This window comes from Microtus ochrogaster, linkage group LG5, assembly GCF_000317375.1.
Source record: "Microtus ochrogaster isolate Prairie Vole_2 linkage group LG5, MicOch1.0, whole genome shotgun sequence".
Lineage (NCBI taxonomy): Eukaryota > Metazoa > Chordata > Mammalia > Rodentia > Cricetidae > Microtus > Microtus ochrogaster.
The window spans coordinates 52,305,699-52,323,569 of NC_022031.1; the positions used below are offsets into that span (position 1 = coordinate 52,305,699).

Sequence of the window (17,871 nt, forward strand, 5' to 3'; positions counted from 1 at the left end):
CTCTATACCCTCTATACACTCTATACCCTCTATACACTCTATACCCTCTATACCCCCTATATACTCTATATACATTTTATACACTCTATACCCTCTATACACTGCATTGCTGAGCCTTGTCAATGGTCCTCATTAACCCGGGAGCTCTGGGGTTGGGTTGGACGGGGTGGGGCTCTTTGTCATCTCTGCACTCGCAGTGAGGATGAGATTGGCAGGCACAATTATCTCGGATATTTAAATGAAGCCATCAACACTAAGGAGACCACCAAGCAGCTGGCATTAGCCCGGTGGAACAGAAGTGCTGCAAGACTTGGTTACTGCCTGGTGATGGCTAGTGTTCATTGTCAGCCTGACAGGAACTGGCTTAGAGACGGGCCTGAGGGACTGACCTGGCTACTGGGCATGCCTGTGAGAGACTGTTGATTAGCTTAGCTGGTAGGTGATGATCATCTCAACGACGGGCAGGACCGCTCAATGGGTGGGGCCTCTGCGCCGTGTAAGATGGAGAATGTGGACTGAGTGGTAGTGCCGTGCATTTACCATTCTTAGCTGCCAGACTGTGGTGCCGTGTGGCCAGCTGCTCCAAGCCTCTGCTGCCTCGGTTTCCCCATCATGACAGACTATACCCTTCAACTGGAGCCTGAATGAACCCTTCCTTCCTTAAACCGCTTTTGTCTGAGTCTGCTCATGGCAACAGCGACAGAAATTAATACACACTCTTAAGTTTACTTAGGAGAGGAGTCACTCATTACATAAGTGCAACAAAACCACCAAGGGGCATATAACAAATGCCATTAGGAAAAATTAAGTAGTGCTTAACGTTTTACAGTTAAAGCGGTTGGTCACCTAGAGACTGATTTTCCACACGAATTAACCCATGCAAGTGCTCGTCATAACCCACAATGTCAGGACATCAGTCCCATGGTTCCAGCTGAGATAACTAAGACACACGCAGGTTAACTTATCCAAATACCTAATAGCATTTGGCAGATCTGAGGTTTGAATTTAGACAGCCTGGTTCCAGGGGAATGTTGTCAAACCACCTGAAATCAATTATGAGAAAACTTGGGTGATGAGGCAATATATGAACTACAGAAAAGGAGGGGTTCAAGATAGTAAAAAAAAAAAAATTGAACTGATATGGAAAGTCAGTGCTTAAAAATGCATTATAGACCAAAGTTCTTCAGGTCAAAGGAGGAACAGAGAAAGCAACATAAAAGGCAATGTGTTGGGGCTGGGAACACGGCTCGGTGGGTAAGGTGTGCACTGAGCAAGCGTGAGGACCTGGGTTCACATCCCCAGGACCCATGGAAAAGCCAGGAACAAGAGCTTGCATCTGTAACTCCGAGGACTGGGGGTGAGGGGAAGTGGGAGATGTGGGGCAGGGGAGGAGTGGGTGGATTCTGGCTAAGCGGTGAGCTCCAGCTCCAGGGAGAGCCCCTGTCTCAAAAAACAAGGTTGAGAGTGACAACCAAAGACATTCACACCAACCTCGGGTCTGTGCGCACGCGTACGTGAGTGAACACACTCCCCTGCACACACAGATGCACGCAGCGCGCGTGCGCGCACACACACACACACACACACACACACACACACACACACACACACACAGCCGTCATTCTAACTGGAAAGCAGGGAGGACACAACAAACTTAACCAGAACAATAAGCACCGCGTTCCAGCCGGGTTCTCTCAACTTCCTACAAGTGGTTTGTGCAGAGCGCCGTGTGAACGAGGTGGGAGGCAAGGAGCTAGAGTCCTTCACAGAAAGAGAAACGCCACTGGCAGTGGGAAAACATGAGACCAGCGTGTCACCGGGGCTTCAGAGAAAGGATGTGACGTGGGAATGTGCTGGGAAGCAGCTGGGGAAGTCACTGCTCCTGGGAAGAAAGGGTGGAGAAGAAAGACGCCTGAGCACGCGGCCTTGGAGTTTCAGTGTTGAGAGGAAGAAACAGGAGCATTAGTGCAAGATCTCACGTAGCAGAAGAACTCTAAACTAGACCAGATGATTCATGCTCAACCAAAGCACAAAACACAAAAGGAACCTCTACAGCAACTGCACTTCTCCCCAGGACTGAAGAGGGCGCTCTTAACCTGGCTAAACTCATTAGCCACCATTGCAGTCTGGTGATAGACAGGAACGGTCTCTGTTCAAAAACGAGGTTTTCAGAGAGTCCGGTTTTATCCCAGGCTTGATTGGGGGACGGGGAGGGAAATGGGAGGCGGTGGCGGGAAAGAGACGGAAATCTTTAATAAGTAAATAAATTAAAAAAACAAAAACAAAAAACAAACAAAAACACGAGGTTTTGCTCCCCTCCCTGCCTCTCCCCTCTGTACTTCAACCATCCTCCAAGGTCCCCATGCTCCCAATTGACTCAGGAGATCTGGCCTTTTTTTACTTTCTACTTCTCGTGTAGATTAGATCTATGTAAGTCTCTCGTCTAAATTATCTGGGATTGTGGTTTGTAGGCTGGAAAAATGTAGAGCTCAATAAAAATCAATTAAAAAAAGAAAAAAAGAATCAAAGGGATTCTGCAAGGCCTTTGGTAAAGGAAAGAATATGATAAAATATATTTAAATGTAGCAACTGTTTTCAATAACAAAAAAGCAAAAAGGGAAAATTAAAGTTAAATTTTGACACCAACAATCTAAGAAAACTTTAGCTAATTTACATTGCAAGAAAATAAACTTTCACATTCTGTTTTTAAAAAAACAAAAACAAAAACAAAAACAAAAAACAAAAAAACACCCATGGTTTTATAGCCAAAACCTTGCAGTTTGGACAAACTATTTAAAAACACATACACACACACAAATGAGGAAATAGGGCACACAATAAATAATCACTTGAGGCTTTGGAGACGACATCTCCAGTCAGGAAACCAAAGCTAAGAACAGAAATGGACACAAGGAAGGAAGGAAACGAAGCAGCGGTGACTGAACTCAGGAAATCCATGAAGGAGAGGGACAGGACGGTGTTGGGGAAAAAAGCTGAATTTCTTGATGCCTGTAAAAGAATAAATTTGAGTAAAATTTAATAAAGGATAGTAGAGAGATTTTAAAGGTAAAATGACATTTTTCTTTTCAAGACAAGGTTTGAGTGTGTAACCTGGCTATCCTGGAACTCGCTCCGTAGACCAGGCTAGCCAACTCACAGAGATCCACCTGCCTCTGCCTCCAAGAGCTGGGATTAAAGGCCTGACTTAAAATGAACTTTTGTTTTTGTTTTTTTTTTTTTTAAAGCATAAAAGATCAACACTGAAGGGGCTGAAATGAAGGTCCAAGATCTGCACAACTAGGGTCTCTAAAAAACACTGAGACAGAATTAATATTTTAAAACAGCATTAACATTACAAAAACAAAACAAAACACACTTGAATATAAATATTGAAATGATACTCCAACTACCTAAGAAAGCTGAGCCAACATGACCTCAAAACTTACCCAAATACAATGACTACATTTTAAGGATAAAAGAAAAATCTGCAGCCTCTCCACTCAAATAAACAAAAAGACTGAGCGTCAAACGAACCACTTCTCAGTGCGATGAAAAAGTTTTACACTTCTGTTGTTTCATTCCCTGGGAAGAATGTCAGCTCCTACCTCTCTCGATGTTTCTAGATTTTTATCAAGCTTATCCTAGAAGTAAACACATATGAACATGAACATACATCCCTGCCAAGGAGTGAGAGGGCTGCGCACGCTCTTGAACACACATGACGTGGCCTGTAGGAACTTGAAAGGAATGTAAATTCCTTTCCTGATGCAGACTCTTGGGCTGACCATGCATATCCGTGCTCAAGCCCCAATGCTCAACATCACAAAGGTCAGTCCCATTGCTTACGAGGGCTGAGGGTGACCACGTCCCAGCCACTCTCTGTCTACAAAGGCAAAGACAATTATTCCTGACTCCTTCAGCCTCAAGGCACAGTAAACACACGGCCTGATTGTCAGGAAGCTACGTACCGTCCCTCGGGTCAGACTTCCTATTGCACAGAGTTCCTGTGGGTTACAGGTCACTGAGCAAACAAGATGCAGACTGTGGTATTTCATGTCACCCCAGCCTCCAAGAAGTGGGTGATAGGTTATCTGCCCACTGCCGTCCCTCTGGTGTTCAGCCCAAGACGGGTCAGATAAGCCCATTATACCTAAACCTTTTCCTCTAATGGAACTTCAGGATAGAATCTGTGTTGAGAGTCATCCTGGAAATTGCCCACAACAGTGAAGATGACACTTTGTCTATTAACCCTGTGCAATCCCATGTGGAAAGAAAGATTGAGACTTGGTTTCTCACTGCAAAATGTGAATACCGGACACAGCCAAAGTCGATGGCTGTCTCAGCGGCACAACGGCGGGGTCTCAGGGATGCGGAAACAGAGGAAGTGGTATATGACCATCAGGAAAAGCATATGATCAGGCCAACTTTAGCATGCTAGCTTCTTGGACATGAACATATAGCATTATTTTAGTTAGTCCTCCCTTCTTCCCCTTCCTTCTTTTGTCTCTGCCTGCATGGACCAGCTAAGTTGCATGTGGCTACAATGCTACCTAAGACGAGGACTGGCAGAATCAGCGGGGCAGAGTTTGCTAGGAATTGGACTCAGGGTGCAGACCTGTACCTACTGACTTGGAACTCTAGGGACAGAGCCTATGAACTCGTGCCTTAATGGCTCTCCTGGTAATCCCAAGCTTGTCAGCTCCTGAGATGATCTGTGAGTGTGCGCAGGTCTCGAAAACTGCAGTCTCCCGAGTACCAAGGCCAAACTACCCGCCTCCTACCCCACCAGGAACGAAAGAGAACCAGAAACAGAGGGGTTCTGAGAAGACAGGGATAGGCCCTTCATTCTGCTGCTTCCTTCAAACGGGGCGACCTCTTTCCCTAGATGTCCCAAAATATGATTATTAAACCCAAAGGATTAAAGCAATGGTGGGAGGGGCCTGACAATGTGGCTCAGCAGCAGAACACTTGCCTGGCTTGTACAAAGTCCTGCGTGGATGGGTTCTCTACGAAAAGAAGAAAGGGGAAGAAGGGACGGAAAGGGAAAGACCCTGTGTCCCTTAGCGCTAGCCAAGAGCTGAGTGGTTAACACCGCTAGCCTCTATGTGGCTTCCAGGGAAGTCTACAAAGGAAGAGTTTCAGAGGAGCCTGGGTGTCATCAGACTGCTACTCTGAGTCAAGTTGTTGGAAATAAGTTAATAAAAAAAAAAAATCTAAGAGGCTAGCGAACATGAAGCAGATTTTAATATATCATTCTCAGAAAAGGCAAAATTAAATTAAATTAAATTAAAATTTTAAAAAAGGCCAAATCACTGATCCAGCCCATGACAGTGGTTTTTAAGATCCTTGAGAAATTTCTGTCCTCTTCTCCTATAGTCTGGAACTTGTATCCCCTCCAAACTAGGTCTCAGAGACCTAGGACACAAAGCCTCACCCAATGAACAATCTGGGGCTTGAGGCTGCCCCTCTCTTCTTTCCAGATCTTGGGCTCAGTCACACGGAACTCATCTACCTCTCAGAGGCCTGAGACAAACAGACTTTAGCCTCCAGCTAGGGGAGGGAAGGAACGAATGTTTCTGGGAACTCCAATGCACTCTAGCTTACCTCATATTGAAAATGGACCATAGCAACCTATTGTTTAAATGTGCCCCTGCCCCTGCAATGACCCAACTGTGAGCCCTCTTGATTCCGCCAGTTCCCAACAAAGTGGGGAGATTTCTGTCTCCATGAAGATATTCCTAGTTGTCTCTATCAATATCCTCAGAGCCAGAACCATTTTCAACTTGAGATGAGAGACAGACAGTGGCTTCCAGAATTCTCACACTAAGGTTGCCTGGAATCCCCCACTTGAAGCAGCATCTCCTTGCCTGGTCCCTCTAGAAGCCAAAATGCTACCCAAAGGAACCGGATGGCAAGATTTGAGCATCCTGAACCAAAGTAAAGCTCGCAGTTGGTCAGAACTAGAACTCAGGGCTCTTGGCTGCGCCCTTCATGCTCCCCATATGGTACCATTCAACTCTCAGAGGGTACAACACAGAAGGCATCCGTCCGTGCCTACCTGTTAGTGCAGTTGTTAGGCTTATTTGTGCCGAGTGTGGCTCGGTGGGTCGCAGGAGGGTGATGTTTATTGTGTAATCAGTGGCTGGGTACAGCTCTAAACACACTTCCGGAGCGTGGTCTCTTGTTGTGAAGTTAAAGAAAGTTGCATGATAAAAGCTCTTCAGATACCACCTCTGACCCAGAACTTCCACCTGTCACAAGATGGAAAGCGAGGGTTGCATTAGCTTCCTGTTGGCTTGCGGAGTTCTAGACTACAAGTCGAGTGGAGGCCCAAAAACTTCCTTCCGAGGATCTTAGAATTATCTTTAAGACACCAGCAAGCTAAACTGAGGACAACCTCTCCTACTGTGCCTATCCTGTCCAGTCTGCCTATCCTGTCCAGTAGGCGTAGGTCTACAATTAAATTTCATACCCAATGACCATTAGAAATAAACGTATCTCAGAAGAATAAGACGGCAGGCTATTCTAAAGTGATCCCTTGGTGCCCACTCAAGTGAAAGATACTGTATTGAAGCTACCGGACAAACCCTTTCCACTTTTCTCATCACGGGAATCCACAGACAAGCCCCATTGTGCAGGTATGTAAGCACTATGAGAACTGCCCCAGGCTATGCTTTTACAATGACAGTACAATGCCATTTCCCTTGCTCCTTCCTTCCCATTAGAGCTTGGGAAAAGCTGATGACCGTGGAGGCATCACACATTGCTGTCTGAATCACGCCGCTCAAGTAACAGTGGGTCACAAGGGAAACACTTTAGTGACGATCCCAGAAAAACAGGATCAAATATCAGCAACCAGTAGGCTTTGTTTGGTGGGTACTGTGAGTTTAATCATTCAGTTGAAGCTCACGTCATTGACTCTACCACCTCCCTTCCTTCCATATTATGTTCACTGAGCTTTCCTCACAGGTCATCCAAGACGGTGATAATTTGCTCCTAAGATTCATCTCTTGGCCAAGTCCTCCAATTCTCTCAGGTCCTTCTCTTGGTATCCTTAGAGATAAACTATCAAAAATTGGCCTAAGAGGTCCTTGAGTTCAGTGCTATGAATATCCCTCCCCTCCATTCCAGCCAGCCACAGCCATGCTCCAGGGTCTAGACAGCATCCCCAGCAGAGCTGCTCACAAGATCTTGCGATGCCCTGTTCTCCTGGACCACTCTCTAATACAAGTAATACATTCACATAAGATGTGAACAAAATGTATGTTTTCTTCTGCAGACAGCTTTCAAATATTCACTTTCCCCCAGTGGATTTATTTATCTTTCATGTATTACATAAATTGATCTTTTTTATTTATTTTATTTATTATGTATACAATATTCTGTCTGTGTGTATGTCTCATTACAGATGGTTGTGAGCCACCATGTGGTTGCTGGGAATTGAACTCAGAACCTTTGGAAGAACAGGCAATGCTCTTAACCACTGAGCCATCTCCCAGCCCCCATAAATTGATCTTTGACACATTAAAAGTTTAGTTTCTTTTTCAATTTTATTCTTCAATCATCTTAGTGTAGTGTGTGTGTGTGTGTGTGTGTGTGTGTGTGTGTGTGTGTGTGATGTGGATGCCCGAGGCTGGATGGCTTCCTTTATCACTCTGCACCTTACTTTTTGAGACAGAGTCTTACACTGAGCCTCGAGCCCACAGATTCAGCTACCCTAGCTTGCCAGCAGCCAAAGGGATCCATCCTCCTGACTCTGCACACACCTGCACCTGACTCTTCAGGTGATGATGGGGTCCACACTCAGTTCCTCACGCTTGGGCAGCAAGGATTTTACCAACTGAGCCATTTCCCCGGCCCCTAGAATCACTGGTCTTCTTAACCAAGTCTCTGGCTAGCTATAATAAGACTTTCAACACTAATACGAAAAACCATTTTAATCTTAGAATAAATAAACTATTTGGGTCCTTGAATATGTATGTCTCTAGCCCCAGGGCTCTTTCCAACAGGGAAACGTAAATACTCAGTTACAGGCCTCCCTCCAGCGGCTCCTCACGGGCATTCAGATTCAAAGCAAAGCAGGTAGGACTCCAGCCAGTCGCTACTGGATCTTCACCCTCCCTCTTCCTACCTACTCCTCTTTGCTTCTGACGTCAGCCACTGTGCTGTCTACGCACCCACAATGCCCTTCTTCACCCTTGCTTCAGCTAATTCCTGCTCATTTCCTATGATACAAACATAGATTTTGCTTCTTAAAAAATTACACCTTGGCCGGGCGGTGGTGGCGCATGCCTTTAATCCCAGCACTTGGGAGGCAGACGCAGGCGGATCTCTGTGAATTCGAGGCCAGCCTGGTCTAGTAGAGCTAGTTCCAGGACAGGCTCCAAAGCCACAGAGAAACCCTGTCTCGAAAATAAAAATAAAAAAAAATTACACCTTGGCAGGAGAAGATGGCTCAGAAATTACAAGCCCTGGTTCTTTTAGAGGACCTGGGTTCGATTCCCAGCACCCATATGGTGGCTCACAACCATGTGGAACTCCAGTCCCAGGGGATCCAACACTCCAAGGCACATACACTGTGCACATACATACATGCACATGAAAATAAAACATAAATTATTTTTAAAAATTATACCTGGGAACATGCACTTGTGAAACACACACACACACACACACACACACACACGGAGTCCCATTCCATTATTTTTATCAAAGAATTTTTATCAAAGACTCATTGCACCAAATTACAGTTGCCTATTTATTTGTACGTTCCTATTTGTTTGAATTGAAACTTCCAGGTTATACTTTATGACATCCTCTTGCTAAATATTTGTGGAATGAGTAATTAATTTTAACTTTATGGCACGCTGCCAGAGTTGCTAAGCACTAAACGTGACACCAAAGTAAATTCGGATTCCTTCCTAAATTTGCTTATGATTTGAGCTTGGGGGTAAAAGAAAACTACACTAAAGTTACATGAAAGCAAGGGGCCACACAATGAGTGTCTTAAAAATGAATGCCCAATGTGTGGACTTGAGAGCAGATTAAGATGTGAATAGTAAATGCATTAAAACCTAAGTGTGAAATCGCAGGCAGGAGAATGATAGAAAATCACCAACTACACAGCACCTTCTTTCGCTCAGCTCCTCCTCGTGGCCATCTAACATGTACTCATCTCTAGAAATGGACACCACAAACAGCGCAGACAGTCCTCCCGGCAGGAGTCTTTAAATAGTCTGGACCAGCGCTCAGGAGGCAGAGACAGGCGGATCTCTGTGAGTTCAAGACCAGCCTGGTCCACAGAGCAAGCTCCAGGACAGTCAGAGATACACAGAGAAACCCTGTCTCGGGGGAAAAAAATATTCTGAACCATCCATTGGAGATAGCCCACATTTTTTGTAAGCAGAGTTGTGTTTTTATTAAAGATGTTTTAATATAGACTTGATGCTAGCACACACCCAAAAACACGGGCTGCAAAGAAGAGTCACGGTTCAGGGAAAAGATGTGTTTAATAAAGATTTGAAGCTCAGGGGTTAAGAGCAAAAGAGATGCTCGGGGAAAGAATGGTGCATACCCAGCGTGGGAATAAATCGTTCAGTTTTCCCAGGGTGGGAATAAATCACCCGATTTTCCCAGTGTGGGAATAAGTCACTCAAGTTTTGGAACGACAAATTCTATAACAGGTAAGAATAAGGGTTCACCTTACTTGATACATTTGTTCCGATCCGTCTTTCGTAGAACGCCTGTTCAACTTCAAACACGTGTCATTAAATACTGAAATATTGAGAATTCCACCATCTTCTAAGAGATCATCTTCTAGAAGACAAGGGGGCATAGAGAAAGGTCAGATCCCCAAGGTTGAATGTGAGTGCAGCTGAGATTCCCAGGGCCGGCAGGGTGTTTAACAGGAAGAGCATTCCATTTACATTGGTATTACAGACTTAGACGCAAACACTAGCTGTATAGTTTGTTCTCGTTTGAATTTGTGTGTGTGTGTGTGTGTGTGTGTGTGTGTGTGTGTGTGTGTGTGTGTTTGTGTGTGTGGTGCTCTCAATTGCTCTCCATCTTATCCTTTGAGACAGGGTCTCCCACTGAATCAGGAGCCCCCTGATGCTGCTAGACCATCTGGGCAGCAAGCACCCAGGGTCCTCCTGTCTCTGTTCTCCCAGTGCTAGGACTACAGGTGAACTCTACTTCTGGGCATCTCATGTGGGTTCTAGGGAATCGAACTTGGGTCCTCATGCTTACACAGCAAGCACTTTAACAACCGAGCCATTTCCCCAGCCCTTGTGTCTTTTCTGGTTTTTCATTTGTTCAGGGTTTTGTTTTGTTTTGAAGATTTATTTATTTTATGAGTGTTTTGCCTGCATGGATGCCTCTGTACCGCATGACCACCTGATGCCCTTGGAGGCCAGAGAGGGCATCAGATCTCTGAAACTAGAGTTACAGAAGTTGTGAGCAACCATATGGGTGCTGGGAACCAAACCCAGGTCCTCAGCAAGAGCAACAAAAGCTCTTATCCACTGAGCATCTCTCCAGCCCTCTTGCTTTGTCTTTTGAGACAGGATCTCACTTTGGACTTGCTATGTAGCCCAGTCTGGCCTCTTCTCCTAATTCCTCTTCCTCAGTCTCTAGACCTGGAATTATGGGCATGCACCACTACACCAGAAACACATCTGTTCCTGAGTTGTATGAACTCAGTGAGGTTCAGAAGGGTTTCTTATGAACTTTAATTTTCTCATTTGTGAAACTGACATATCCAGCTTGCTTTCTTATGTCATGGGCAGTTGGGAGAACTGTAGTGTAAAAAATAAAAACCCAGAGACAGATATTGGGGTTCAAGCTGAAGATCAGAAAAGCAAAGCAGCCAGCCACTAGAGAGACCTTGTTCCTCTACCAGATCTGCAGAATGAAAGGGTGAGATCCTGTCTCCACAAATGCTCAGACTCCACACTCCACCGAGTTCCTGTCTCTTCCCCCTTCATATTCCTCTCTCCGCCCAGCCATATCGCTCCTGTCTCCACCTCCCTGGTGCTGGGATTAAAAGTGAGAGCTACTACCACCTGGATCTCTTTCTGGATCAATCTTGGGTAGCCCAGGGTAGCCTTGAACTCACAGAAATCCCTTAGCCTCTGTCTCCTGAGTTCTGGGATTAAAGGTGTGTGCCACCACTTCCTTGCCTCTAGTGGCTTAGCTTTGCATTCTGATCTTCAGACAAGCTTTATTTATTAGAATACAAACAAAATATCACTACCGAGAACCAAATGAAATACTGAAATATTGCAGCAAACTTCTAAAGCTGTGACCTCTGTAGTAGATAGTTGTTCTTAGACGGACCAGGCAAAAATGTCCTCAACCCTATCTGTCTGTGGACGGACGTCTTGAGAAGCAGGGAAATGGTGAGAGGTTAGGAGCCTCCGGGCTGGTGCTTTCCAACAGAAAAACGACAAGAAAGAAGACACTGCAGCAGAAGAGACGACATGTTCTCACAGCAGAAAAGACGTGTTCTCACAGCAGAAGAGGCGTGTTCTCACAGCAGAAGAGGCGTGTTCTCACAGCAGACAGCTACTGAGCTGCATTCAGCTGAGGTGATTAAGAACCTGGGAGAAGGCTGGTTCTAACCATTCTCTAGAAAAAGTCATTTCCTACCTCCTGCGGATGCAACATTCCTACGGTCCTTTATTTTCTTAACACAGCCAAAAAGAAGAGAGGCCACAGGATGAATTAAATAGCTCACTTTGAGTCTAGGGGTAATTTCTCTGGAAAAGCAAATTTTCCTAACAAACAAGCCTTTACATTCTCTACCAGTGAAAAAGGGTTGTTTTTCTTCATATGGTGCTGGGGAATCAAACCTTCAAGTTCACACGTACAAACCATGCACTGTCCCCTGAGCTACATCTGCAGCCACAATTAAAAGCTTAACCATCTGTTAGGGTGACTCTCTTTTACATTCAATTTCAATATATAAGTCTCTCAGGGGAGTCCGTGTCATCTAAGAAGTACTCATGGCAATGGCAAATTATCCCAGTCGAAATCAGGATTGCCCAAAGTAGTTTCGATATTGCTAACATACGCGGCACAAGGCATGAGCTGAGAGACAATATTCCTGACCATAACTGGGAAATGTGAAAGGGTGGTTCTAAGAATTTGAAGACCTGTCATAGGTACTTCATCTTTGCAGTGTCTGAAGGTTTTACAAGGATGTCAGAGGGGGAAAGCCAGCCACAGGATTTTTGGGGAGCTTCGAACGCATGCGTGTATGAAATGTACAAAAGAAACAGCACATAAAGCCCACGACTGTACACAAACAAAACCCAAGCAGAAGTACTGCCTGCAGGGTCCCGCTTAATACAGCCATTACAGTCTGAATTCGGAGGAAGACGGAGCTAGGAACAAAGGCATCTGGCTTCTCCTTCCCACACCCACTCCTGACAGAAGTGACTGAGAATAACTAAAAATGGGTCAAAATTTGCATCTGGGTCGGAAGCAAAGGTTGGTTGCCATATGCAAGGTAGACGTACAAAGACATCTACGCTTAGCCCAGCATAAAAGCGACCAGGCTGTGGGAGACTCAGGGCGACAATTCAACCTGCCTTCCAGGCAAATGAGCAGGGTCTCCAGATTTCAAAGGAAGGACTAGAGAATTTGAGCCCGTAGACAGGTCACAGGACAAGTCAGTGATGATTGTCGTTGTGGAGTCACTGTCCATTAGCCCTAAACCTAACTGCATGTCAGAACCACACAGACATTTTAAACGGTGTTGGCCATCTATGGAGTTCACCAGGCAATTATCCCAGCGAGTACTAACCAGGCACTGTCCTGCTTAGCTTCTGAGATAGGGGAGATCAGGCACCTTCTGGGTGGTCTGGCTATAGACTCACCTGGCAATTCTGAGGGGCAGCCAGGGAAAGAAGTGTATGCACTGCCATTGCTAATGCCACCGGTCTGTCCTTGGCACACTGGAGATCAGCAACAATAAAGGATGTCTTAGTGGAGACCCCAGGCCCAGAGAGCTCCTGTGACCAAAACCCTGGGTTGATTGACAGGACAGCCTGACTGCTGCCTCAGTAGTAGGGGCTACTGCACATCCTGAAGCCAAGCAGCACCCAGAGAGCCAGTGCTCGGCAGGTCAGGGAAACTGGAGGGAGGCATGGAATCGGTGAACAACTGGACAGACACACAGACCACACAGGGACGTTATCTGTGGGGGGCAAAGCTTAATTCTTCGTTTTCTTTTTCTCCTTCTGCCGCTCCTACTGTTTTTTCTCTGTTCCGTTCTTCTCTCCTGTTGTCTCCTCCTCCTTTCTCCTTGTTCTGCTTCCTCTTCTCCTTCTTCCCTGCTGTTCTCCTTCTACTCCTCTTAGTTTTTCCTTATCCCTTTTATACCTCCCAATACAAAGATGCAAAAGGAGATCACCCTGCAGCCACAAGTAAGATACTTTCCAAAAACAAATTAGAATCTTTGCACAGGAAGAGATCACATTAGGATCACAAGGTAGATGTTTTTTCTTAGGAGCCCACATTTCTTAGGTGGTTAAACATTTCCTTTCTTATTAATTCCCCCACCATAACATCTTCACCCCAGAGCAATGCTTCTTTATTACTGATTAACAAAGTTTGAAGCAAGCTAATAGATTTCAGCCAGCTCCTTTAGTCCTGGCAGGCTGCTGTTTGTGGTTCCAGTGTGTCAGATTCCTACAAAACTTTATTCTCGTGGTCTAGCTAATCATCTACTTTTTTGCTACACACAATAGCGTCATTTAGTTTCCTCTCACAATTTTCTTCTTTAAGGTGCATCCCGAAACCTGTGATTAATTCTGTAAGCTGAATGACCGAGGACCTCGGGCCTAACCCTGGGTGCAGGGACATAACTGCTTTCTTTGATCATCGGTCTGTTTTCCTACAGGCAGAGGTCATGGTCTATAAGGCATGAAATGTTCTTGTTCTTAGTTTCCATCCGCAACTCTCACATCTAACAAAGGGGAAGGTGACTTCCAGCCTGATTTTGTCTTTTTGTGTGTGTATGTCTCTATTAGCAGAATAACCTAAAAGCATTTCCCTAATCAATTTTACTGACTGTCCTAACCACTTGTATCTTTTGGGCTAACTCAGAAAGTCCAATGAAATCATAGCTTTAACTAATCATCACTGCTCTTATAAAAATCATCTTCATTATGATATGTAAGTAAATTGCCCAGTGAGGAGTGGGATTTTTTTCCACGAAACGATCACTCTATACTGGATACAGTGGGATCTGTTCACACAGTAATCACAGTCATTGCGCCAAATACGGCAGGAACACGACAGTAACAAGCAAGAGAAAGTACAGCAGAAGCAGGTGACGTTCTGGAAACAATCTCCCCGGGACTTTGCCTCTGCAGGGTTTATCACCATAGCTTTGCTATTTGGTGGCTTGAACTCCACAAGCTCCTCTGACATGGCCCCCGAGGCAGCGCAGAGCTGGCCCACAACTAACCGCTTCACAGGTTAACGGAACAATGAGCCCAGAAAGTAAACTCAGGGAGATGAGCTTCCCCCACGGTGGCGGCCAGTCCACCCGACCTTCACGGATGGAGGGGGAAAGTAAAGTCAAAGGGAATAACATCTGTCCTCTGAGAAGCATCAGTCCAGACAGGGCTTTACCACCCCAGAAGTCATCTCGAATCCCGAGACGACGATTCTATCGCACCGAGAAAAGGAACGGAGAGGAACGCGTGTGACGAGGTCCAGGATTTTCGCTGCTGTTGCTTTGTTGTTGACAGTAAGATTAACCAGCACCCACCCATCCTGTGCTTTCAATAATAATTTCTTAAAAACATCCGAGATGATCCTAGTGAAAGAAGAATGTACTGGAAAGGCAATGTTGAGAGGGAGAAATATAAAAGAGAACTAGCTGAGCTTCCCCACACACTCCTCAAAGAGGAAGTGAAAGTGCACAACAGAATTTACAGTGCATCGTAAACACACACACACACACACACACACACACACACACACACACACACACACGGCACACACACACTCTGGAAGGCAGAGGGAAAATGACGTGAACATTAAAAGGAAAAAGCAATCTACATAGGTAGATTGGGGAAAAAACAAGATGGGGTTGGGAAGAAGCAGGAATCTGAAACGGAGATCTGGTGAAGGAAATTGCTCACAATGTGTGGACAGATCAAAGTCCCCAAGACACAGGATGACTGAGCCAGCACACAGCACTGACATTCCCCAGACAGAAGCTGCCTGCCCTCAGTGCTGAGTTCTCAGGGCCCTCAAGCAGGCGGTCAGTCAGCACTCACCTTGTGCATGAACACATGGCTAATGGCTTACCTTTACCGCTAAAGGAGGCGTTTCTGATATCCTCACTGAAAATCAGATTGCCTCATGGGATTAAAAACGGGGCAAGGGGGAGGTTGAGGGTAGCTGGACGCTAGAACCTAGCATGTGCTAGGCTCAAGGTTAACTAATTGTTCAGCAACTCCTCACCTCAGGGGGGAAAAAAGGCAGAAAGGCACGCCTCCTTACAAACCCTCCAGAGAGAATAAAGTGTTAGAAGGGAAATCATAGCCCAGGAAGCAGTAATGGAGGCCTGCCCGCTTATCTGCTCAAATACCAGCTTTTCCCCGCAAATGTTCTGTGTGTCCCGACTCCTGGAGTTGGCCCCGGCAGCCTCATCTAGACATCTTTTGAGAATAGTTAACAGCATGTTATGTAAAAGCAAAAGCACAAAGAAGTTGAAAAAGTCGGTACTGCATCCAAGTGTAACGTAAGGCAAAGGATGTGAGTGAGCCGCTTGCTGCTGGTGAGAGAGACTCTATCTGTGTGTCAGGGACACTGAAGACTGAGCATCAAATCATACAAGATTTGATACCGACTAGCATCTCTGAGAGAAGTGGAGAAAAATGGAAAGCAACCACTGAAGTCCTGGTTGATCTAATAACGTAAACCCGAGACTGGCCTCACTCCACCTGCATGCCAAGGCTCCACATGCTCACCCAGCATCCACCGCAGTCAAACCAGCCTGACCAAGCAGTAAGATCCACACAGGTGCCCATCAATCCTCAATGTATGCTAAAATGTAATAACACTGAAAATTAACATTGAGGTGTAATTATTAAAAAGCAAAGGCTGGGTTGAAGAGACAGTCCAGCAGTTAAGAGCCCTTGCTGCTCTTCCAGAAGACCCAAGTTCAGTTCCCAACACCCACCTCAGATGGTTCTCAACCATCTGTTATCTCCAGCTCCAGAGGATCCAACACATACAACAAAAACAAAATAAATCTTACAATAACAATAATAATGATTAATAAAAAGCTGGAGGTGAAATAGTGGAAAATACAGGAGATGATCAACAACAAACCTACCGTATGAAAATGCCATAAGGAAACAGGTTAACTTCATATACAATTTAAATATGTATGCATGTATTGTGGTAGTTTTAATGAAAATAGCCCCCATAGACTCATAGGAAGCAGCAATATTGGAAGTGTGGCCTTGTTGGAGGATTGTGTTCTCTGGGGGTGGGTTTTGAGTTTTCAGAAGCTCGAGCCAGGCCCAGTGGCTCACCCTCCCTTCCTGCTGCCTCTGAATCTTCACATAGAACTCTCAATTCTTTCTCCATCACCGTATCTGCCTGCACGTCACCATGCTTCCCACCATGATGACAATGAACCGAACCTCTGAACTGTAAGCCAGCACCAATCAAATATCTTCCTTCATAAGAGCTGCAGTGGTCATGGTGTCTCTTCACAGCAACAGAACCCTCAGACATGTGTGCAGATCTATCACACTGATTGTGCAATGTGATACAATTATAATTAAGTCTTCAAAGGGGAAATCAGCACAGCAATTGTACAATTAACGGAAGCAAGAGCAAAGAGAACACAGATTGACACATTTAAAAATAATTATTTAAGCCAAAGGAAAATCAGCATAGCAATTAAGTCACACCCTGAGAGCAGAGATGAAGAGAGAAACTGACAATGTGTCAGGGCTTCTGTCAAAACTTAGATCTGCAAGGGAGAGGGAAGCCTTCGGGACTTTTATTATCAAACAGGAAAATGTGGGTTCGTGTTGAGTTTTGCATTCAGTTCCAAAATTTAAAAGTGTTCTGGGTATGATGGCATATCTAAATCCCAGCACTAGTGAAATGGAGGCAGGAGGATCAGGAGTTCAGGGCTAGCCTCAGCTACATAGTAAGTTTGAGGATAGCCTGGGCTGCATGAGACCATGTCTCAAAATCAAACAAAATTCCAAGAATTTACAAATGTATCAATAAAACCAAATTAAGAGAAGAATGAAGAGGAAATAATAAGAACTAGAATGGATTTAACAAGGTAGAAATGGAAAATACAGTTTAGAAACCAGAATCCATTCTCTGGAAAGAGAATAATCAGAACCTGGGGTTGGTGGTTAAGAGCTCTGGCTGCTCTTGCAGAGTGGGCACAATAGTGTACACCTTTAATGCCAGGAGGAGGGTCTCCGTGAATTTAAGACCAACCTTGTCCTGAAGGGAGTTCCAGGACAGCCATGCTACACAGTGAAACCCTGTCTAAAAGCAACAGAAAAGGTGGAGAAAAGAAGAAGATACCCAGGTTCAATCTTGGGCTTACAAGAACATACAAGTAGGTGGGTACTCTAACACACGCAACTCATACACACACACGTTTTAAAAACTTCTAGAAAACATGAGCTGACAAAAGTCATGAAAGAAACTGACAAAGGGGTCAGCAAATCAACTTCCTAAAAGGGTAAAACTTAAATGATCCCACGAGCAAATTTGCCTAATCGTAAAGGAAGGGGGAAATTCTGGAATGATGCAAACTTCTTCAGAGCACTCAGAAGTGTGTGTGTGTGTGTGTGTGTGTGTGTGTGT

General features: G+C 45.1%; 1 protein-coding gene across 1 annotated transcript in view; it reads right to left on the reverse strand.

The window, feature by feature from the left end:
- Susd1 (sushi domain containing 1) overlaps positions 1-17,871 on the reverse strand; it is a 126,673-nt gene that overhangs the window by 40,186 nt on the left and 68,616 nt on the right. Inside the window, exons 9-10 of the mRNA XM_005362390.3 lie at positions 9,707-9,813; positions 6,059-6,251 (exon numbers count right to left, since the gene is read on the reverse strand). Coding sequence (XP_005362447.2) covers positions 6,059-6,251; positions 9,707-9,813 — 300 coding nt within the window. The remainder of the gene's footprint in view (positions 1-6,058; positions 6,252-9,706; positions 9,814-17,871) is intronic.